The 23,817-nt window shown below is 46.1% G+C and overlaps 2 protein-coding genes across 4 annotated transcripts; one reads left to right on the top strand and one right to left on the bottom strand.

Annotated features, from left to right (window-relative positions):
* Positions 1-2,120: 2,120 nt before the first annotated feature.
* On the bottom strand, positions 2,121-23,808 carry LOC135374612 (uncharacterized). Of its 3 annotated transcripts, none has more exons than XM_064607564.1 (5): positions 23,702-23,808; positions 21,989-22,113; positions 21,757-21,850; positions 9,927-9,994; positions 2,121-8,582 (listed from the first exon to the last, which is right to left on the bottom strand). In XM_064607564.1, the coding sequence occupies exon 5, from the start codon at positions 8,554-8,556 to the stop codon at positions 2,848-2,850; it is 5,709 nt and encodes a 1,902-aa protein (XP_064463634.1). In that variant the 5' UTR covers positions 8,557-8,582; positions 9,927-9,994; positions 21,757-21,850; positions 21,989-22,113; positions 23,702-23,808; the 3' UTR covers positions 2,121-2,847. The 3 variants fall into 3 exon arrangements, with proteins under 3 accessions (XP_064463634.1, XP_064463636.1, XP_064463635.1); XM_064607566.1 differs by having other exon boundaries at positions 21,757-21,847; XM_064607565.1 differs by lacking the exon at positions 9,927-9,994.
* LOC135374602 (uncharacterized) lies at positions 12,537-17,870 on the top strand. The gene has a single exon (XM_064607540.1). The coding sequence runs from the start codon at positions 12,537-12,539 to the stop codon at positions 17,868-17,870; it is 5,334 nt and encodes a 1,777-aa protein (XP_064463610.1).
* Positions 23,809-23,817: the final 9 nt, after the last annotated feature.

The raw sequence follows: 23,817 nt of genomic DNA, 5'->3' as shown, positions 1-23,817 counted from the left end.
ACGAATCTTCGATACACGGTTCATAGCGGCCGACATGTTAGTCCTAAGCTTTAGTGCGGTAGTTTAGGGTGCTCCTAGGACCCTTGGCCAGCGTCCTAAACTGCGCGGAGCGAGCGCCACCACTTTAGTGTTGAGAAAGTTTCGTGCAAGCCACTTACGGCTCCGGCACTACACTAAGTGGGGAACTCGTTAAGTATTACACTAAGTTTGTTTCGTGCAAGCGGGCCCTGTTCATGGTTTAGAACCTGTTTCTAACTCAAGTACCGCAAAGACCGCCTGAGGTTTCTCTTTATCGCTGTATTCATACCATGGTCTGGGGAGCTTATCTTGGGACACGCGGTATACAGCTTTCCCTGTACGAACCCAAGCTTATCTCTATTACCCTCTCCTTTTACTTCGATCCCCCTCGTCGTCTACAACTAAGTATAAAATAATGAGACACACGAAGGACATCATCCTACACAGAGTCACAAAGAAAACATGGCACACCCAAGAAAAGGGTGCAACAGAACACCTAATGCCTTCTTTCGTTACACTTATACACACGAAACAGATGCGCTGACACACCAAAAAAAAAGGGCGCGGTGTGTTACACCCTAAAGAAAGGTGTTTCACACACCGAGGATCTTGTCTGGGGGTGTTTGGCACACCCTAGGGGTGTGAGATATGTGACATCTCAAGATACCCCAAATACACCCTTATTTTTTCAGAGTGAGCCATTTTGTCTGTCGCGTTGGTGGTCGCCGGCCATTACAACCTGTTTGTGATCTTTTTCTTTTTTTGAGACGCGAAAGATTTCAGAAACGTTGATGGATGCCCAAGAGCAAGCTCTGCTGCTTCCATACAGGAACAACAACAATAAATGAAGAAGTGATGATGACATGGGATGTTTTCCCATACAGGAAGTACGCTCATGTTGCATAGGAATTGACTATATTCATGCAACAGCAAAGGGTACGGGGAGACCACACGGCGTCCGCGAAATGGCTATGCACATGGTCTGCAGACGAGTCCGAATTCACACAAGGAAGGAAATCCATCACGTCTACGCAGGAAGTGTGCACGTAGTGCGGAGGAAACCTCTGCCAGAAAGAGGCATACGGGAAGACCGCAAGATGTGTTCGGATTGGCTATGCGCACGGTCTGAAGACAGGCTGAATGCACGGAAAGCAGTAAGTCTGCCGCTAATAGATCTAAATTTTGTAGACAGCCAATAGGAAACTTGCGTGCTTTCGCTACAGAAAGGTATGCTGGAAGACTGCAAAGTCTATGCAGAACGGCCAACGCATGAGCTCTGTGCAAAGGCTATAGGTACATACATAAGAAACTTTGCAGCGTGTTGACAGGAAGCTTGTACGTAGTCCGCTCGGAGTGTGACTAATCTTGCTGATGAGAGGAGGGCTAGTAGGACACAGGGCATGCGCAGAATGGCTGCGTACTAAGTATGCAAAAAGGAGAAGTGGATAGAAAGTAAGCAGATTATGCAGGAAGTGCACTAAATGTCTATAGGAAGGTGAAAATTGTTTTTGTAAGGGCGGTCTAGTTTTAATTGGTTTGAATGGCAGCGCGACAACGGGAAGGCATCACAGTACAATGTATTATTTTTTTTCTCTTTCGTCTTTTTTCTTATATTAACCTGTGTAGGTGCTGAAACACTGCCATGGGAAGCACGGTGGTGAGAGTAGGATGAGCCAAGATAATCACCACTTATTGCTCTTCATTGGCTTGATTGGCCCTCATTAGGTTCACTAAAACCGAGACAGTGCCAATATTGGACCAATATTGTGTGCTGCTCGGGTAGTTAGAATCCGCAAAAGTAACTGTAATAACAACTAAAGCACGCATCCCGAGCTTTCACAAGCTGGCCATAACTATAACTTGCGTCCCCTCGAAACACGTGTCCGTGTGGCTGCTATGAGGCCCTAGGACATGTCCTGCGCTGTGTGCGAGCCGCTAATTCTGATTCTCGCTCATGATGAAGAGGAATAGCAGTCTTTGTTCGAAATATATGGGCGGCTCTCCTCCTGGGACACTTCCCTTCATCTTTGCTTACCGGTTCACAGAATTTTCTCTCCATCTGCATCTCTTGATGACATCTAAGTGGACACATTACTTCCAAGGACAACTGCATATAATCATTTAATCACACGTACACAAATCTAATTTGTAACAGGCATATTTGAGTCAGTCGAGGTTCCTTTACACGAACCTTGATTACTTCAAAGTAATATGTTCCGTAATCTGTAACGATAACTGGAAAAGCAATTTGGAACCCGTACATTTATTTGGTCGTAATAAAAGTACGACTGTATCACACATGTGTTTCGCTCGACAATATTTACTTTATTCAACTCTGCAGCGAAGTGAGCGAGAGTTCGAAAATAATTTGAATTAAACCTTCTCCAATGTGCGAAAAACACTTTTGTTGATTTACATTTGACATTTGGGTATATACATTTGACACCAAACATAATCGCACGCAGCCGTATTCTAATACTGTGGCATATCATAGCTAACCATATTACTAGCACATTAGGAATAGACACATTTTTTACACATTTTCAAATCACCTTATGAACCTACTACGGAATAGTACTTTGTAACATAAGGAATAAGAAATAAAATGCGTAAGTCATAATCACAATCACAAAAAATCAGAAAAGTGATCTTTTTTCTTTCATTTTGACACTGGATGAATATTTGTGCTTTCTCGGATGAAGGCAAGGACTCAGTATACTGCTGTTGATACCTCTATTAAAACTGCTATATCATCTTCAGAGCTCGTGTCCATTGACAGCTCAGTGGCACTTGGTGCTTAACCACAACCGTTGCCAACAATCGTCAGCATCATGAATGGAAGTCACTCAAGCGAGTCCATTTCTGAAGGAAGCTAACCAATTTGGGATCTTCGCTACTTCGGAGGGCTCCTTGTAATAGTTTCTTGCCTTCATCGTCCTTAGCAGAAACATTTGTATGTGCAAGCAAGAGAGGAATATAGTTCAGGAATAGTGACATCTCAGTCACTGTTGGACACAGCAATAAATTACTCTTTTCATAATACTCTCGAATGCGGCTGAGTGTTGCACGGAAACACTTATCTACTGCCTTGACATCTGAGTGGAGTACCATCAGTTTCAGACAAGACGTAGCTTTCATACTCATATCGTCCTCACGAAATGACAGCGGGAGAATAGTCAATAAACTCGCTGCGTCATAATCACAAGAATATGGCAATAATGTCACCAGCTGTTCTCTCATATAACAACTTGCACAGATTTGCGTAAGTGAATGACCAGTCCCACTAGGACAGTTCATAAGAGAGTGTGGGATGAGGCATCTCACAACATTCATTTCCTCTTCCATCGCGGAAAGAGGGCAGCACGTGGAACCCAACCAGTCACGCATATTAGGGAATGAGTGGGGAAGAAGGAAGTTCACGATATCAACGGCATCACTTTCACAGGCCCACTGAAGAGGTGTCATTCCATACTCGTCATGGAAACTCATTCTAGAGCGGAGTAATAATAACTTCACAACTGCCAGGTGTCCTATAAAGGCACACACATGCATGGGTGTCTCTCGATCCACATTGATCACGTCCACTGATGTATAAAAAGGAATGAGAAGCTTCACCACATTCGCGTGTCCCTTCTTCGCGCTCAAGTGCAATGCAGTGTTCTCTTTTTCATCTGTTATGCACACGGATGAAGGGGAGAGATGAATCTTAACAGCTTCCACATTACCTCCCTCTGCTTCTATTAGCAACTTGATATTGCCATCGTCGTCGATCATTTCCGCGTTGACATCGTCAATGTGGAGATCATCGGTGTTATTCATGTGCGACCATCCCCGATATAAGGTAACAATGTCATCATTTCCTACGCTATATTTTACATAATCCTGCTCAGTGAGATTTAAATGCGGCAGTAACAGCTTCATGTAATTAATGAGATTTTCTTCTTTTATCTCACGTAGCTTGTCCTTGGCCGTATCATGTAGCAGTTTGCGGCTATCAGGATCACCAGCGATGACATCTAAGTGGAGGAAGAGATGTTTCAGACACGAAATTTCTTCTTCGAAATCCCAATTCAATTCCGCATACACGGACTTTTTGCTGATCCTCCGTGCATGCCTAGGGTCACTGTGTCGCAAATAAGGCCATAGAGTTTGCATCTCTTTCGTTCCACCTTCTTTCGCCCAGACGTACAACGGTGATGAGCCGAACGTTTCAGGTGAGTTCACGAGCGAGTGTGGGATGAGACACCTGACAACGTTGGACACCGAACTCGACAGATATTTCGAACTTGTCCTAGCAACGTCTAAGCACGTTTCTCCTCTGTAGTTAAGCATATGCACATTTGTGTGAGGTACAAGAAACGTCACAGCTTTAAGGGAAAGAGAGGCAGAAGCCACATGAAGCGTTGTGTTCAGCCTGATGTGATGTTCGTCATATGTCCGAGTGCGAAGGAGTAACAACTTCATGGCCTCCAAATCATCTCTCTCTGCACATCTATCCATAGGAGTTCGTTGCTTATAATCGAGAACATTCACTGAGGGATAAAGAGGAAGAAGTAGCGTCACAATCTGTGCATCTTCTGTCAAGTGCAAAGGAGTTTGAAATTTTCTATTTCTATTGTTAGCGGATAAATGTGCGAGGTAAATGTAAAACTTTGTTGTCTCCAGATTTCCTTCTTCCGCGCTAACGTGCAACATTGTGTTTCCATCCATATCAAGAATTCTCATATCGCAGTAAGGAAGGAGCATTTTACAAACAGTCTCGGACTTTGCGTAAAAAGGAACAGTTCTATTGCTACTGTCTCTAAAACTATCAAGGTTTCCAATTACCGAAGACTCTGCAGAACATCTCAAGCTTCGTTTCTTGCGTGATTCTAATTGGTCCATGATGTCTCTGTCAAGTTCTCGTGTACTCTCTCTCGGGGACACATAGCTCAGATACACGTCTAAAACGCCTGGTAGGTCGTGTATCACAGCCGTGAATATTGCTCGCTCGAGAAAAAGTATTTTTTGCTCCAAGGTTTCACATGTGCGCAGATTTTCGGTAGAATGTTTCACTGCTTCCTCACTGCGTCGAGCGTATAATACGTTGAGTCTCTCTCTCACAGCTGAAGTCCCAGTCCGCAAACAGTCCCTCCACACTCCATCGCGTTTCTCGTCCCATGGACAACTCAGCTCCGCGTACCCAAACGGTAACATTTGAAACAAATCATTCTGAATTAGTGCATCGTCCATTGGAAGCCTCTTCAATGTTGCTTCATAAGAATGCAGGGCTGCTACGTGCAATGGCGTCCTTTCGAGCTTATCCACCTTCGACATGTCCTCGCTTATGACACCGGGTTGCTCAAAATATGAGGCGTCGTTGTTTATTACAGCAGAGTGAAGTGGACAGGACTCAGACGCCAGTCCATCGAACAACAGCATTACACCCTCGTAGTCTTTTTTGCCATACAATTCTAGGACTTTTTCCCAGTAGCTCGATTTTGTTCTTATCTTTGCCTTCTCGAGGAGATAGTGAGCTACGAAAAATTCGGCGAAAGTCTTATGAGCGAACTCAGGAATTCCTGCGTCGTTAATTCCATTCACAAAACCTTCTTTCAGACAACTGTCACAAGCGCCCTTGATCAATCTTTCTTCAGGATCTAACTTCTTTAATTCGTCTTCATTCAATAAGATTTCCAAGGTGTACTGAGGAAATATACACTTCATAGCGAGGAGACAATGGTTTGCGTAGAATGAAGACTTCGCGTCATGGTTCTCCCCTCGCACAGCACTTAGGGAGATGTTTTCCTTCATTTTTTCTTTTCTGTGTACAAGGTGCTTGTATTCGGCAAACATCTTGTACACGTGTATAACGTATATACTCCTGTCACCAGAAATGCCAGCAGTATTAAGAAGCGAAGAGCAATCGTCAAACTCTGCAATTTCCCCATTCTTCATCTCAGCCATCATGCGAAGTAGGAGAGGGGTTCCTAGGATTGTTTTGTTTTTCTTCTGCAAAGAGTCATACATTTGTTGGAACATACGCAAAAATTCATCATTCCTGGTGCCTGAAGTTTCTCTTTCGCCCCTATATTTTGCGAGGAAGTCATCCTGGTTGTTATCAGAAAAAGGATCAAGTTCGTATGACACCGTGTGGAAGTTATCTTGTGCTTGGCGTTGAAACACAGTGCGAGTAAAAACGTATATCTTGTACACTTTGGTCTTAGCCACAAACAGTATAAGATCCAGCACGCACTTGCGACATTTCTCGTTGATTTCGTCGAACGCATCTAAGATGAGAGCAACTTCGAAAGTGCTTTCATTGTTCAAGGTTTCCTCGAACAAGACAAACTCCAACCCATCTTTTTGTACTTCGCACAGATCCGCCAGATATCCCAGACTAGGCGACGAAGTTTTCACTAATGCCATTCTCTGAGGAAGGTCGACGTAGAGCACCCACCTCTTCTTGTCTTGACTTTTTAACTCTGTGCACAACCGAGATGCCAGCATACTCTTTCCCATACCTGGTGCACCAGACACTATGACAACCTTCTCGTTTACGTTTAACAACGCGTCCTCAGTGTAATTCTCACTTCCCGTCATTGGAAGGTGACTGAGAGGACCATTTGATTTTGTCCACAAGAGTCTCTTACGAGGTTCGTCGAACTTTAGCAGGTGCACTACTTTCTTTCCGAAATGACCATCTTTCTGTTCCAGGAGAGCTTCGTAGTCACGTGGTTCTTGGATGAGTACGAATTTCTCGAACTTCGTTAATTCCTCCTTGGCCTTTGACTCACAACCGCGAGGTAGAAGTGTTGCGACCTGATTGTGTGGACAGCCCAGAAGTGCGAATGCCTCACCGTCGTCTTTTAGATTGCATTCTTTCAAGTTAATTTCCAGGGCTCTTCTACACTCTCTTTTCACGTAATAGTTCTCAACACGTTCTTCTAGTTCATGAAGAGGAGGTCCCAGGTCAATGCTCTTCGATTCGCATAGCTTTAGGAAAACCGCCGTGTCTACGCAATGTAAGAAGGTATCTATATTCGTTGCGTCCGAAAGCTTAGAAACGTCTCGGCCCTGAAGTTTTAGGCGGGAATTTTCGAAAACTCCTTTTTTGCAGCTATGTGTGACGTGCTCAAAGCTTGCTTCAAGGATGTTATGCTGTACAAGTCCAGCGGCAAAGAATGCGTCTTCTTGCACTTGCTTCACCAAGTAGTCCATGCCCTTGTCTTCCACAAGGAAGATGACTTTCGCTCCAGTCACACGGGACACTTCACTCAGAGATTTGAGATCCATTCCGAACTCTGTGTTAGGGCGAACCGTCACGAGCACAAATGCACATTTGTAGGTCGTTAACACATCTTTCCACTCCTTCTGGGATGTTTCGAAAAACAAGTATGGCTGGCCCGAAGAATTCACGGCGTCGTGAACCATTATTTCCAGAAGCCTTACGTCTGGACCCGTAAGTACGTGAAGGGGCCCTTTGTTCCACACACTGTTCTCTAATGGTTTCTCGAATTTGACGTTAAGTTCGCCAATGTTGAGAGATCTTTGGAGTGTGGCATTTCCTTCTCTGATCTTTTCTGCGTCTGCCGAGGGGATTCCACTCTTAATGTATTCTCGCATGTCTGGGATGACACGGTCCTTGAAAAAATTTAGTAGTTCGGGTACTTCTCGTTCCAGAATCCTATGACCTTCGTCGCAACCATATTGAACCAGAACGTGAGGGATCCGTACAATTAACTCTTCTTCTTCATTCTTGTTGCTCATAAAAGCTTGCTGGATGAGAATGTTCATATCTTTTTGCTTCGGTTTTATGTTATTCAAGATGTTTTTGTATTGCTGTTCCCGCTCCGTATCGTCACTGTAATAAGGCTTGCCATCGTTCCTATACACTAGAAAAAGTGCCATATGACATAACTCGTGGATAAGCGTTCCCCAGACTGCGGCTTCTTCAGCTCGGCCCGCAACAAAAACTCTTTGTTCTTCGTAGTAAGTAAGGCCGATGTCGCCTCTGTTGCAACTTCCCGTGATCCCTTGAACGTTTTTACTGTTGTAGTCGAACATTATTTCTAGATGCGGCGCTGTTGCAGCCACTTTGAGAATATTCCTGTTTAATTCATCGCTGGAGAGATATTTCAACATCTTCTTCAGTCGTCCTTTGAAGTGATCACATTTGGTTTGACTCCGTGATTTACTTTTCAAATAGTCGATGTAAGAGCCCGCGCATTCTGTGGTGTAATATCGTTGCCGTCGAATTTCAGCTCGTTCAAGGCGTGTGAGACCTTGATAACAAGATGATTCTCTGTCGTTCTTGAGTCCACATTCACGCGAGACTAAGAGGCCATGAATACGAATGGCTTTCTTTTTAACTGCTTTGTTACGAGCTGACTTATCTTTCACAGGGTCCAACCACAGTTTCAATGCAGGTGCAGCATCCAGGCACTTTCGAACACGAGCCTCATCTTTCGCCGCAATGGCTTCGTGCATTTCCTTCCTGACTTCTTTCCACTCTTGCGACCTTTCCATGATGAGATCGAATTCAGATGTCGAAGCCATGCCTTTGGAGATGAAGCGAGATATGCCTGTAATTTTAAGGAGGAATTTAAGAACGCAAGCAACACTAATTGAAATGCAAGAAACAAGTCAAGTGCGGTAATTCGTCTGGACCGCGACTCTTGTTTTTTTCGTTTGTTTGGTTTTTGTTTTTTGCCGCGAAGTAACTGTGTCTGCAGGGACTCTTGTTTTTTTTTACTCCGGTATCACGTGTCATATCTCTTCTCATTTTTCATCTTTCTTTTCTTTCACTTTTTCAGATAATTTCCCTTTTGTTGACGTGCGATTGTATGTGTTTCTCACATTACAATTGTGTGTGCTCTTTTCTCGTTTTCAATTCAAGTCATGTATATTTTTTTCTTTTCTTCATGTACACTCTCTTGTTTTTTTGTTTTTTGTGTGACCGCGTAAATCGTGTCTTCTCGTTAGTGCATATTGTATTATTGTATTTGTGCATATATTGTGTCTATTTGTAGTACATTGTATTGTATTTGTGTGCACCAATGTGGGTCGTCATGGCCGTTCTTGGGCACCAATAAAACATTATTATTATTATTATAAAAACAGCAATGATATGTCGTCGCTGCTGTGTTTTAGGTTGTTGTCTAGTGTCTGAGTTTTCAGTGTTTGTCGGTACGTTGACTTGCTTCCTTATTTGACTCTAGAGACCACGACGGACATTTCATGGGAACAAATTTGTTTCAGCCGACGCATAACAGAAGACAGTGGAGTGGAAGCATTCAGCTTCCTTATAGCCATGGATCATATCATAACCTCGCAAGTAAACGCAGGTAGACAAAAAGTAGACAAAGAGAAGTCCAGAAATGCAAGTAGGCAGGACCAGATTCAAACAAGCAATGAAGCATTTGATACACTGAATGCAAGGAAGGCACAGAACCAGAATAACGAGAAAGAATACATTTGGACGTCTGGTGGGCATTGAATATGATGCATGTATTGTGGACTCTTTTAACCAAAAACAGGAGCATTGGAATTGCCCGAGAAAGCCAATATGGACGATGAAACATTCAAAGGCATTGTGAAGCGACAATAATATTGTGATAAAATATTAGCAGCAATAGTCAGCTAATTCAGAAAGATGGTAGAACAAATTACAAGTGTAGCAAAAGAGGTTTATGAGTGTGTCCGTTCCAAACAGTGATGTTTGTTGCTCAGCTTGCGTTGCTTCAAGCTTAGGGCAGGGACCGACACGTACGGGACAAACGGACAGAACAGGATTCAAACCGCAAAGAGTGGCTTTTTCTCAACGGTACGTTAGGTCAGATAAGCAGGTCAAGTATAGGTCGATTGGCAGAATGAGAGAGGGTTGAGTAACGCTTTCTGGAGTCATGGCTAAATAAAAAATGACGTACCGTACAACAGAACAAGGGAACACGACAACGCCCTGGACAGCTCAGATAGCAGAAAACGAGCACTGTATCTGGAAGGAAAGAAACAGAAAAATGTCTTACAAAAGACGATGTATAGACTGCATTTAAGTCCAGCGACATAATTGATTTTCTTTGCAAAGCAGGGAAGTGACATTGAGGAATCCTTGGGTACCTTGCTTGATAAATTAAGAGATAAATGCTATTGTAAAGGGAGCCTCGTGTCCAGAGACTCACCTATGTAGCCTGAACCAATATGCTCAGTATCGGTCAACAATCCACGTGACTTTTTTTTGCTTACGAAAAGTGCTTAGATAATAAATAAACTAATTTTTAAAGTATTTTAAAGACGTGACGCCGAGGAGCCTCCGCTGCTGCGGGGTGCCGATCCTTCCTACCCAGCTCACGAGATGACAGCTCGTACCACGCTTGCCTCAAACCAAGACGGACAACACCAAGACTGCTAATTGCGAGGCAACTTATACCACGACCTCATGCATTCATGGTATAAGTTGTCGCTTGGCATGAACTGTCCTGGTACGAGTTATCCGGTAGGATCTGTTACGCCCTGTAACTCTGTGACGCACCTGCGTGGCCGTGCCATACCTTTTCTCAGTGCCGCAACATCATTGGGTATTAGCGAGTGACGTTTTCTCGTTCTCCCAGAGAGGGAATTCCGGAATACCCTCAAAATCCGGCGTTTGTCCTTGACATATACTGTAGAAGTGTTTTTTTTTTCGCGTGTAAAAATATTTTCGCGTTTTCAAACAAAGCTGGTTTGAGGAGTGATTCGCGAGAACTTAAATTCGCGGAACATCATTCCGGGAATGCTTTGCTCTTGCATATCTTGCCGGGGTCAATATACTTAAGCATATTTCAGCACGTACTAAGACATCCGTTGTTCACGGGGATGGCGGCGTTCTAGGTCAATCCCCTTCTTTTCCTCACAGTCACGGAAGTTAAGGCGCTGTACAACAGTCTTTAGGGACCCTGAAGGAGGCCATATAGTATAGTACTGGCCGTGTGCAGGTCAGCCAATTCATCTTAGCAGTTCTCATACATTATCACTCAGAGCACTGAACAGTGTGGGTTGAGATGTCGTGCTATCATACAGGTTGGTTTTGAGGAGGCGAGGAAAGGGATGTTGCAGCTTCGTGGTATAGTGGAAGATGCATGTCCAATGCAATGCGTTTGCACACTCTAAGAAAAAAAGGAGTACTTTTACTCCTTTTGGGGAGTAATTGCATTGCCACAAAAAATAGTCCCTTTCGGGAGTAAACGCACGGGAGTAAATGAATGTCACAGAGTGAAGACCGCATTTCACGCGCTGTTGTAAGAGTCCCAGGTACATAATTGGTGCGCATGCATGAAGATACTTTGAAGCAAACCGTCAACCGTGATATATCGAGTGATATAAAATCTTGCGCCATACATAGGGCACAATTTGCGAAGAAAGATGCGCTAACTGTTTCTTACTCTTTATGGCTGGAAAATTGCTACGTTGTGTGAGTTATATAGCCTTATGTCGTTCAAATTGACCAAGGGCACATATTTACGTAGACTTTTGCATTCGGGAGACCATTCGCGAAGTTTAGTGACAATTTGCAGTCCTGGGGAGTAAATGTCGGGACTAAATGTTGGGTTAGGGGACTAAAATGGGTAGTAATTGCAGACTAGGGGAGTAGAAGCTGCAATTACTCCCCGTTTTACTCCTTTTTTTCTTAGAGTACAGGAGCAACAAATGCGTGATCCTGCGTCCTGCCTGATGGAATAAAACAATCTTCTGCGGCTTGCTTAAACTGCCTACGCTGCATGGAGTAGAAAGTGTCAAGGTAGTCACGGTACAGCGTCGAACGCCGCACGATTTTCGCCCTCATGTGGCCAGGGTTATTCCCGAGAACTTAAATTCGCAATTTTGGAAGAATGCGCGAAAAACGCGAAAAATAATTCTGCGCAAAAAAACAAACAAAAAAAACACACTTCTACAGTATTCCATCGAGTACGAGTCAAGCTATGCCACTCTCTCGCTTTTTGCATTTTCGATAGCGCAGTCAGAAGCCCGAAGCGCCACGAAGAACAACATAATACTACAGCTTCGGCATTGACAGGAACTGGTGCGACCGTCCCTTTAGGGGTAGGAGTGTTGTAAGATGTTCACAAGGGGTGCGGCCCTGCGGGTGGCCACGCTGCAGTCAGCCTGCAGGGGCTCGCGCCATTCTCACGCAAGGCTTTGGAGCAGGGCATTCTGTCGTATTCCTTTTTACGGGACTTCCGCGTTAGCTTGTGTAAATATGTTTAAAAGGGACTATCATTGGACGACGACGTTGAAGCGATATCATGAACCACGTGACATCGAATGATTTTTTTTTTTTTTTTTTTTACTTTCTTACTCTCTTGTTGGGTTGTGTGACACGTAGGAGTAAAGCTCCAAGTAGTTTTTTAGACTGAGTCTCTCTGGCCTATCTTTTCGGGGCTAACTTGGGGCATTCTAGTGGATACAACGCCGTTCCCGCTCAAGGTAATTTAACATAGTGGTGCCGAAACCCGGGATACGGAGAACAAGGAAATCCACAGCATCGAACGAGCCCTTCAGTCATGCCTAATACGAACGATCCGGAGAGGCTTAGGAGCAAGCGTGGAGCAAGGAGAGCGCAAGTCACGAAGCTTACAAACGATGCTGCTGCGGCACTTCAGGACCACAACACTACAGCGCTGGCTATTCACGTTCTCCTGGAGAAGCTGATTCAATGCAGCAAGGAACTCTATGCGCTAGATCGTGAAGTTGAGGAGCACACTCCCGCTGAAGACTTCGACACGGATTATGCATCTGTGCTACAGTATGAAGAAAAGATCACAGAGTATATTGCCAAGTTAACTCGGACCTACGAACAGCTTCAAGTAGCGACGACATCGGACTCTCCACCAGCGGTACCGACAACGATTGGGTCCCTAACGGCACCGTCTGGCTCTGGCGTCAAGCTACAACGCCTGCAGCTCATGAAGTTTCGTGGCGATCTTGCAGAATGGCAGCCCTTCTGGGAGCAATACAAGGCAAACATACACGAAAACAGGAAGCTAAGTAAACGTGACAAGTTTCACTACCTTCGTTCATTGCTTCTGGGACCGGCTGCTGCAGCCCTGTCAGGGCTCCAAACTACTGAGGCGGCCTATGACGACGCGATTGCCCTGCTCACGCAACGTTTCGGAGATAAAGGAAGGCTCGAGAGGCAATACTTAGAGAAACTGAGGACGCTCCCACGTGTCAGATCTTCAATGGACACGGCGGCTCTGCGGAGGCTCTACGACTACGTACAAACGAATACCTGTGGACTTCGCTCATTGGGAGTCCCAACTGTAACTTATTCGTCAATGATGACTGAGATATTGCTGGCTGCACTGCCACCCGACCTTCGACTAGATTATTACCGTGGACATGCCCAAGGCGAGACATCATCTCCGGCAGCAAACGACCAGTCCCCTGCCTCCGAAGATGAAAACGCGGCCTCTTCAGCCTGTTCGGAAGAGCTGAACAAGCTTCTTGGATTCTTGAAGAAAGAGGTTGAAAGCAGAGAGAAAAGTGGATTATGTGTCCAGCTGGACGACAAGCAGCGCAAACAGCGGGCGACCACTACCAAGGGTCATGCTGGTACGCCGTCGGCCCTTGCTTTGCACAGCCGGACAACGGCGGGTCTACTAAGCTGCATCTTCTGTAATGAAAAATCTCACACAACGGAGACATGCAAGGCTGACGTACCATTGGAGGATAAAAAGAAGGCTCTCGCTAAGAACCGACGCTGCTTTCGATGTACGAAAAGCTACCACAGTTCTAAAGAGTGTCGGTTCAGGGGAAAATGCTCAAAATGCGGTGGTCGGCACGTGGACACTATGTGCGACCCTAACTGGAAGCCCAAACCGATCGAAGGCGGACAGGCCACAAACGCTTCGCACACGTTAGAAGCTCCTGGGCTAATGACAGCGGTCTCCCATCTGAGCACTGTCCTCCTACAAACATTTCGCGCATGGGCAGTGGCGAACTACAGGTGCCTGTACATTCGAGGTATCGTGGACAGTGGAAGTTCCAGGACGTTCATCCGCGAGGACCTCGCCCAAGAACTTGGTTTGAAGGAGGTGGCACAAGTGGTGATCGGCATCCATACGTTCGCCTCGGGATCGGACTGCACGCCTATCAAGCGGAGCGTGGTGGAGGTGACTGTTAGGAGCCAGTACGGTAATGAAGAGATTACTCTTGCGGCCATCGTTGTACCTCTGATTTGTAAAGACATCGAAGAATCACCAGTTGACAGTGAACATGTGGTGGAACTGGGGGACTGCGGGGAGCAGATCGCCGACATTGTTGCTTTTCCTGGCATCCCTCAAGTCAGTGGCATCAGTCTGCTAGTCGGATCTGATCAAGTGTCAAAACTAATCTCAGGAGAAATCCGCTGCTATGGAAGACAGCAAGAACTGGTTGCGGTAAAGACTAAGTTGGGTTGGACCTTCCAGGGCCCAAGTGCTACGAAGTCTCTCATCGCACGGCAATCTGACAGCCTCATAGTGCTGAGGACAAACGTTAACTGCATGACCATACAAGACGAAGAGATACGGCGAATTTGGGAGGTCGAAAACACAGGCATCAACGAAAACCCCTCACCAACGGCTGCGGGTAATGAAGTACTGGCAGAGTTTCAGCGTAACATAAAGATTGCCAACGGGCGTTATGAGGTGTGCCTCCCCTGGAAGCACATCGACGTCCCCTTGCGTGACAATCGCGATATTGCGGAGAAAAGACTGAGGCGGTTGGTAAATCGGCTGGCACATGATGACGAGCTGATTACGGAGTACGACAAAAATATTCGAGCCTATCTTCTGAGCGGCCATGCTGAACCAGTGCCTGCATCTGGGTCGAAGCCATCCAAACGCGTGTACTACATGCCCCATCGTGAGGTCATCCGACCTCAGTCAACGTCAACGAAAATGCGGGTCGTCTTTGACGCGTCATCGCATTCTGGCTCTTGTACATCTCTCAACGACCACCTAGAAAAGGGGCCAAAGGTGCAACCAGACTTGTTGGACGTATTGATCCGCTTCAGAATGCACTCAATTGGAATTACTGCGGACATAGAAAAGGCTTTTCTGCAGATCAGCGTTGACGAACGCGACAGGGATGCCTTGCGTTTCTTATGGTTTGACCATGTGCCGCAGCGGAAGAACTTAACCCTCAGTACGAATATTGTGGAATGGCGGATGCAGCGTGTACCTTTCGGCACATCGGCTAGTCCATTCCTGCTCGCGGCAACGCTACTGTACCATTTCAACTGCGTCACCGGTGGTCTGCAGGAGACGGCTGAGGTCCTAGCCTCATCATTCTATGTTGACGACCTTCTGACCGGAGCAGCGGACGTGGAGTCAGCAATTAAGCTCTACAGGGAAGCAAACGACATCACTGAGAAAGCGAAAATGCGCCTATGCAAGTGGGCTTCTAACTGTGCAACTCTTCGAGATGTTTTTGCTCCAGAGGAGGGGGTTGTCCCGAACAGTGACTACAAGACGACAAAGGTGCTTGGGACGGTGTGGGACAAAAGCGAGGATACACTTTCGTGTAGTTTAGACTCAATCCTCAACTACGTCGATCGCCTCACAGGCACCAAACGCAACGTACTGCAAGCTGCAGCCAGGATTTACGACCCTCTCGGATTCCTTAACCCGTTCACCGTGCGAGCAAAAATGCTGTTCCAAGCTTTGTGGGTTGAGGAGAATGAGTGGGATTCACCTATGTCAGAAGACAAGCAAAAACTCTGGAACGAATGGTGCAGCGAAATTCCGGAACTGACAAAGGTCAGCGTGGACCGTTGCTTCCTGCCAAGCGGTCACAGAAATCCGCAACTCCACATATTTTGTGACGCAAGTCCCAAGGGCTACGGGGCTGTAGCGTATCTTCGAGTTGAGAACAAAGACGGAACTGTGACATCAACAATTGTTCTCTCTAAATCTCGAGTAGCCCCCCTTAAAAAGTTGACCCTGCCTCGCCTGGAACTAATGGCTGCGTTGATCGGCTCGAGAATGTTGAACTACCTTAGGCGGACCTGCACAGGATTGGATTTTGACTACTTCCTATGGTCGGACTCAATGATTGCGCTTTGGTGGATAAGAAGACCTCCGAGTGAATGGAAGCAGTTCGTGAGCAACCGCGTTGAGGAAATTCAGCAAAAGACCGATCACCGAAGATGGAAACATTGTCCGGGGACGGACAACCCTGCCGATTGTCTTACTAGAGGCATGCCCGCGAGGGCACTGGTGGATAGCAGCACCTGGTGGCAGGGACCCGCTTGGCTTCATCTCGACTCGTCAAGTTGGCCAAACAGCGACGTCGAATGGGACGACATGACAAACGACGAGAGGAGTTTCAAATCTAGCATCCTGCAAGTCTCGGTGTCATCGAATTCGGCAATCATGGATGCAGAGAAATACAGCAGCCACCGGAGACTGACAAGAGTTACCGCTTGGGTCCTACGCTTCGAGCGTAACGTGCGATGCCGTAACGGTCGAACTGTCGGCACTCTAACGGTCAAGGAGCTCAACGACGCGGATAACCTTTGGGTAAAGCAGGCACAGGCGGAGCATTTCGCCGAGGAGGTTAATCTGCTACAGATGGGTCATCCAGTGGCATCTGATTCAAAGTTGGCCAATCTGCGACCGTACCTGGACGACAACGGCATCATACGCTTACGGACGAGACTGCAGTGCGGAGCAGATGGAGAGGACGTGAAATGTCCAATCATACTTCCCCGCGCGCATCACTACACGAAACTTGTTGTGGAACGTGCTCATCACAGAACACTGCACGGAGGCCTGCAAGACACATTGAACGAAGTAAGAGAGCGCTGGTGGATTCCACAAGGCCGACAACTAACAAAAGCGCTCATATTCCGATGCATCACCTGCTCGCGTAATCGGGTCAAGGCAGCTTCAGCTCCCACTGCTCCACTGCCATCTGACAGAATTACTCCCAACCAGCCCTTCGAAGTAGTGGGAGTGGACTTTGCTGGGCCTGTGATGGTGCGATCCGAGCGCGGCTCGTCAAAGTCGTACATTGCGCTTTTTACGTGCGCAACAACGCGGGCCGTGCACTTCGAACTCGTTTCGGATCTTACAGCACGCTCATTTCTCATGGCGTTTCGCCGTTTCGTTTCCCGACGAGGATTACCGAATACTGTGTACTCGGACAATGCATTGACCTTCAAGAAAGCGTGCCGGGATATTCAGAAGTTGCAGACGGCCGTGCGACAGAGCGAGATCCAGGATTATTTCGCCTCCCACCAAATAAAGTGGAAATTCATCGTTGAGAGGGCAGCGTGGTGGGGCGGCTGGTGGGAAAGGCTAGTGCGTACGACGACGCAGTGTCTCCGAAAGGTACTTGGACGACAGTCTTTAACGTTCGAAGAGATGATGACTGTGCTGCAGGACGCCGAAGCGTCGATAAATTCTCGCCCGCTTACGTACTTACACGCATCACCTGACGAGCCTGCCGCGTTGACGCCTGCTCACCTGCTGATTGGTCGACGACTCATCGCACTTCCGAGTGGTGAACATCAACAGCCGTCATCATCTGCGACCGACCTTTCCCGTCGATGGTGTCACCGCCAGAGAATAGCTGATCATTTCTGGAGAAGGTGGCACAGAGAATATCTGCTACATCTGAGGTCTGCCCACGTCTCTAAGCCCGTGGGGTACCATTCGCTGAAGGAAGGAGATCTTGCCTTACTGCATGAAGACAAGGTTCCACGCAATCTTTGGAAAACCGTGCGGATTGTGACGCTACACAAGGGAAGGGATGACAAAGTCCGAGCATGTACCATAAAGCTGCCAACGGGGAACGTGACAAGAAGACCGGTACAGCTACTATACCCCCTTGAAGCATTGCTGGGATGAATTTCATTCGGCGGGGGAGGATGTGTAAATATGTTTAAAAGGGACTATCATTGGACGACGACGTTGAAGCGATATCATGAACCACGTGACATCGAATGATTTTTTTTTTTTTACTTTCTTACTCTCTTGTTGGGTTGTGTGACACGTAGGAGTAAAGCTCCAAGTAGTTTTTTAGACTGAGTCTCTCTGGCCTATCTTTTCGGGGCTAACTTGGGGCATTCTTGTGGATACAACGCCGTTCCCGCTCAAGGTAATTTAACAAGCTCATACAGATTTTGTTATATCGCGTCTCTAATGAAGGCATACTCCGTTGCTTCCGTCAAAGACGCATTGGTACTGTCACAACTTCTCTGACAGACGGACCCGCTCCAAACCTGAAGGTGTGCATTTCTGTTATTCACCTGGAGCAAGACTAGCCTTTTCCAAATCAACTGAATGCGCGAATGGAAATATATTTCAAGTCCTTCCGCACTGCGAAGTAATCTGCGCTATCCGCCACATCCCCTGAACAGGTCAAAACAATTCGTAGGCGGTAATGGCGTATCCTACACTACTTTTGTACACCAGCCTTACAATGTTGTGGGGAAGAAAACGTTTAAAGGGCACAAAGTTAAACAGCTATACAGGGTGCTTCACCTAAGGTGATAAAAAAATTCTAACTGGCTACGTACTCGCCGGAGGATTGTCGGACTTTCTGCAATTACCTTCTGGAAACTTCTGCCACCCAATTCTATAGGCTGAGGAAACCTGAGCGATGTACGACAAAGAAAAACAAACACGACATGGCTGTGCCGCTCATCGCGGAGGCTTGCTCAAGCTGAGGTTACTCCAACAGCTAGTCTGCATCTGCGTTATAATACGTGTAGGTCCTGAAGACACGTGACTTATTTCGTTGTTTGGTCTGGCAACCCAGGAGTGTCCGAAGGGGCATTCAGGAGGAATGATATCGATACTTTCCAGATGCGGACGTATAAAGAAGGAATACGGAACGATTGATTGATTGATTGATCGAATGGTAAAGGCAAAAATGTATGCGTTAGTCCCAAATCAGTCGAGACTGCCCCAGGGGCCCTATCCCAAGCAGCACAATGCACTGAAAGTCGAGTGCAATAGGGGTGGTCGGTATGTGTCTTATCAGCGCTCTTTAGCTTCACGAGTCTGTTCAAGGCCTTCCACCTACCCGTCCACCCCTATTGCACTCGACTTTCAGTACATTGTGCTGCTTGGGATCCTGGTCAAAGTAATCGACCTCGATATTTTAAATCTCTTCCGTGATTGGTGCACAATCGGAAAAGGCGTGAATATTAAAAGTGGTTGACACCCTTTATCAACCAATGGCCCAACGTGTTATCTTGGAAAGCGACCCGCCTTATCGGTGTTCCCTGCTGAGAATTTGAAGGCCACACCCGTGATCTGCCCGCCCTGCCTTGTTGCTTCAATTCTTTGGTGTCGGAAACGGAAAACTCTGCCGGTGTAAAACTGAATTTCGTGGAAAATGAGCGGAAATGCACGCTAGTAATTTCATTTTTTGCTGTTTGTCATTTTTCATGACATACAGGTGTGCATGACGGCAATGTTTGTGTGACAGTGATTGTAGGATTGTAGCACTTGGCGTTTATAATGCGATATGTGCCCGAGAGATGACGCTACACTGGCTCTGGCAACAAAGCGATAAAACCAGTCCTCCTCAGGTACCCGCGGACGCGGCTGTACAGTATGTACCCACTGCGCCCATACACCATGTTGCAAGCCCATTGGCCGAGACTGCGCGTGCACTCCGATTGGTCGATAATGTTTTGAAATCGCATTTTGTACGCGCGCATGTGCGTGCAGAGTCTCGGCCGTTTCAGCATAGTTTCGAAATACCACGGCCAGGGGCGGATCCAGGGAAGATCCTCGGGGGGTCGCCATGTAAGACGGCGAGCTGCTGCGCTTTCATTTCACACCAGAACTTTATTTATGATCTACATGTTGCGAAGCGTAGCAAGCTGTAGAGGAACGCGACCTTAGTCCCTTACAAAAACATGCTCTTAGTCCGTTCAAAACAACGCATAACTGAAGGTGCTTGGTAGCTGGTGCTACACCAGTATCTATTTGTCTTCCTCTATACATATGTCTAAGCAGCAGAAAAATATGTCCTACCATTTTCGTAACGTGCTGTCTCTTTGTGAAGCTGACTGAGGACGCCTTGATCTTTGAATCAGTGCTTTGTATCCAATACATCTTTATTTTACCAAAAAATCGCTTAAGGTATTTTTGAATACCGAATAACGGCGGCAAGCCTGAAATCCAGTAGAAGTCGCTGGTAGCCAGGTCTGGTCGAAAGGCCAGCCAGACATTGAGGCTCCGGATTGGCCGACTGGTTGTGCATAATATCCACCACGTCGCAAATTCATCGGTCGTGTGCCCAGTGTTGTGTGAATTATCTCAAACTATGGGCTCCATGGGGAGCTGTTGGAGCCTGATGTTGTGTTGTTGTGGTTGACTAAATAATAAGGGGAGGTTGAATTCGCGCAAGCGAATTCTGCTACCCCACAAAGAAACAGAAAAGCACAAAAAACAAAATAAGAACGAAACACACACACAAAAAAAAACAGAATGTGCGAGCGCACCGCAAAAGTTCACAGGGGCGACCACGCAGGACCGATCGCGCCGTTCACATCAAAGGATCATAGTAATGTCCACGCACCGTCTAGTATAGAGTTTCTAGTCCGAGAGAGTTTCACAATGAAATTGACAACAGCATTGAAGGCCGCGTCCCTGTGCTTGACAAAACGTGATAAAACCGCAAAGGATCATGCAAAGATGCAAAGGCAAAGGGTCGAACGGACAGTGTGGAGCGAGACGTAAACGCATTTATGAGAAATCGGTTCGTGCTTTAAATCTTGAGCTTCATTTATGAGCATTTCCTTATATTTTTCTGTGTGTTCGTGTGCTCGATATGCGAAATGCTAAGTCGCATTTCAATATGCTTCTTTTGCTCGTGAGCCGTGGGGGTGGTAATGGTACCGTAAATGTGCATTGATAGTTTTACTCAACCGACAGTAAACTTTGATAGTTGCGTTTGATTGATTTTGATTGATTGAGGCTGAGATACGAGGCTGCGATCGGCGCAGAGAAACGGTGTTACGCTGTGCTCGTCTGTGATTATTAAATAAAAACAAAGAAAGATACAAATTTTTTGTTCTGACGAGCACATACAGACTTTATACAACACAATAAGCGGAAACGCACATCACAAAGCCCGTCGCCGCTCAAAGTAATCGACCCTCTTTCGCTACATTACTTTTCAGCTTTGAAACTAATCTTTTACGTCATTGTTACGTCAAAATGACGTAGTGTTACAGTCCGAGATTAGGGCTGAGAGGCTGCGAAGAAAAACTAGGTATAAATTTCAATTGAAACGGGCGGGATTTAAGGGCGGAGTAATTCGTGCCAGCCCCAATTTACAGCTTGTGACGCAAAGTAATCGAGGTCGATTAGTTTTCACGAGACTGGCTACTCCAGGACGCATTATTCGGGACTCGTTTATCAGTAAAAGAAAATTTTCTTTTAAACTTTATTTTCTGCGCGTTTATTCACACGTCGTAGATACAGACCATGTACTTTGAAAATTTTACTTTCAAAGTTGGATTTATGAGAGATCCATTTTTCAATTTATAGTATGTTTACATTATTTACTTCAGCGTCGTCCCATTGTTCCGATTATGGGCTCTGCATAAAGGTCGACGACTATATCCCTTTAGGAAGGAACCTGTGACGTCAGCTGACATTTATTTTCTCTCTCTCTCTTGGCAGGAAGGCGGAAGACTCCCATTTTGAACGGATCAGAAGACGAAATAACATTCTGAATGACAGAAGGCTGTGACAGAACGACAGAACTTACCTTATTCGATGTTATAGCAGTGTACAAGCGTCGCAGTCCCCTGGGTGCCCTTGGTTGGATGAAAAGTGTCGTCGAATGGCTCAACGAATATCTGCTACGGTAAAGTAAAAAATAAAGAAATAAATGTCGAGGGAATGCGAGCGTGACCAAGGTCACAGGGGCAAACTATGCTATGTGGCTAACTGCAACATCGCCACCACGGAGCTTATAGTAGTATTAGAGTCTCACATACCTTTGTTGGACATCACGTGATGTTTGTCCAAGTACCCCGCGGATCACGTGTCAGTCTTTGGACCCTGCACTGATGGTTTCCTGGTTCGTCGTCATGGGCTTTCCAAGGTCAGACCAATGTCCCTCCTGTAACGTGCCACGTGACTTACAAATCGCCCTGATGATCTGCCATCGTTAGAGATGACACGTGACGTCACAAGCGTGGCGGAAAGTGTCTTGTCTCAAATTCCATATAAGGCCCGCCCCATGCTTTGTAATTACATACTTCCCTTGACGTTCCAAGATGTATGTGGTAGAAAGCATGCTACGAAACGATGATTGGTGGACGGTCGAGGTTCCCTTTAAGATAAGGGATAATACCGAAACTAGCATAGTGGTTAGGATGATCGCTTCGCCACGCCGAGACTGGGAGGTGACACGGGTTCGAATCCTGTCACCGGCTGTGCTGTCTGAGGTCCTCCCTGGGTTTTTCGAAGACTCAGATCAATGTCCCCCACAGTTCCCCCTGAAGTCGGCCCAGGACGAACATTACCTCTCCTGTCCCCAACTCCTTCCTACTGTCCTCTCTCCATTTCTTCACGTCTGTACGCCGCTAATAGTCACAGTGTCTTCGCGGCGCTCACACGAAATTCAAATAAAGATATATAAAAGATAACAACTGCGCTAAGTATTCTGGCAACAAAAGACTTTCATAAGGTCATGCTCATCAACTGTAAAAGATCTCATAAACTGTCCCTAATCTTTTAAATGCCCCCCTCCCATGTCTGTAATATTCTTGAGCTTTAATTCCTCCTTAATAGCCATCTTGTTGGTAGACGCATCCTTCACGTGGACATTACGTTTTCACGAATGACCGTTAGAATTTTAATATCACACACTTGACAAACTGCACAAATATAAAAATGTGTATTATAATATGCTAGAAGAGAAAATGATTATATATTAGGATATCTTATCCCCTATGTGAGCAACACATCCACACAGTCGCTCCACGGTGACTAAGAAAGAGATAAGGTTCTAGAGGGTACTTCACGTGATGCCTTCATGGGTTCTTATCAGTTGTTTTTCTGCCTGCGGACCACCCAAGGTGACCTTTCCTAGCGAGGACATCATTAAACTTACACTTTATTTAACGAACAATGAGAAAAAGCCGACAGCAATTGTTCAGAAAGACACCACCAGACACGAGAAGGGATGGCAAGTGAGATTGTTCCCCACTGCGGATGCTACATATCGCGTGAGACGATAAGAGGGCAATGATGGGCGAACTACGCAGATATTTAGGGATACTAGCATCAATGACGAACATTCGAATTAACCGTAACACACACCCCGAAAAAAGAAAAAGAAAAGGCAGACGGCACAAATAGGTGGGAATTCTGAGCGACCATCGGTGAGAGTGACGCTTTATATTAATCCAAGGAGAAACAAGGGCACGCTTCGGTGATCTCTAGGGAACTTAAGTAACATTTTCCGGACGCAGCGTAGGTTATTTACTATGACGACTCAGTTTAATACATAATGATCCGCATGGGAGTTAGTGGGTCAGCAAAGCTAGACACAAGAAAATCCCGCTTCTAGAAATACGCTATACAGTTCATAAAAAACAATTTACAAACACAGTGAGAACAGTAAAAAATAATCGCAACAACACATTCAAACGCTACAACGCAGCATAAATAATAGTGAAAAATATTCGCATTGGGGATCTCACCTTACACTGGACTTCCAGTGATGTTCAGTTGAAGAGATGGAGATCCATCGATCACCTGGCGGAGTCTGAAGCGACGCATATGGGAAACCAGCTTATGTGGAAGGCAGATAAGGCGT

The sequence above is a fragment of the Ornithodoros turicata genome, unplaced genomic scaffold, assembly GCF_037126465.1.
Source record: "Ornithodoros turicata isolate Travis unplaced genomic scaffold, ASM3712646v1 Chromosome86, whole genome shotgun sequence".
Classification (NCBI taxonomy): domain Eukaryota; kingdom Metazoa; phylum Arthropoda; class Arachnida; order Ixodida; family Argasidae; genus Ornithodoros; species Ornithodoros turicata.
This window is presented reverse-complemented; position numbering and strand designations above follow the sequence as displayed.

Coding starts and splice junctions, on each gene's coding strand:
- LOC135374612 (XM_064607564.1), bottom strand. CDS start 8,556: ATGGCTTCGACATCTGAATTCGATCTCATCATGGAAAGGTCGCAAGAG.
- LOC135374602 (XM_064607540.1), top strand. CDS start 12,537: ATGCCTAATACGAACGATCCGGAGAGGCTTAGGAGCAAGCGTGGAGCA.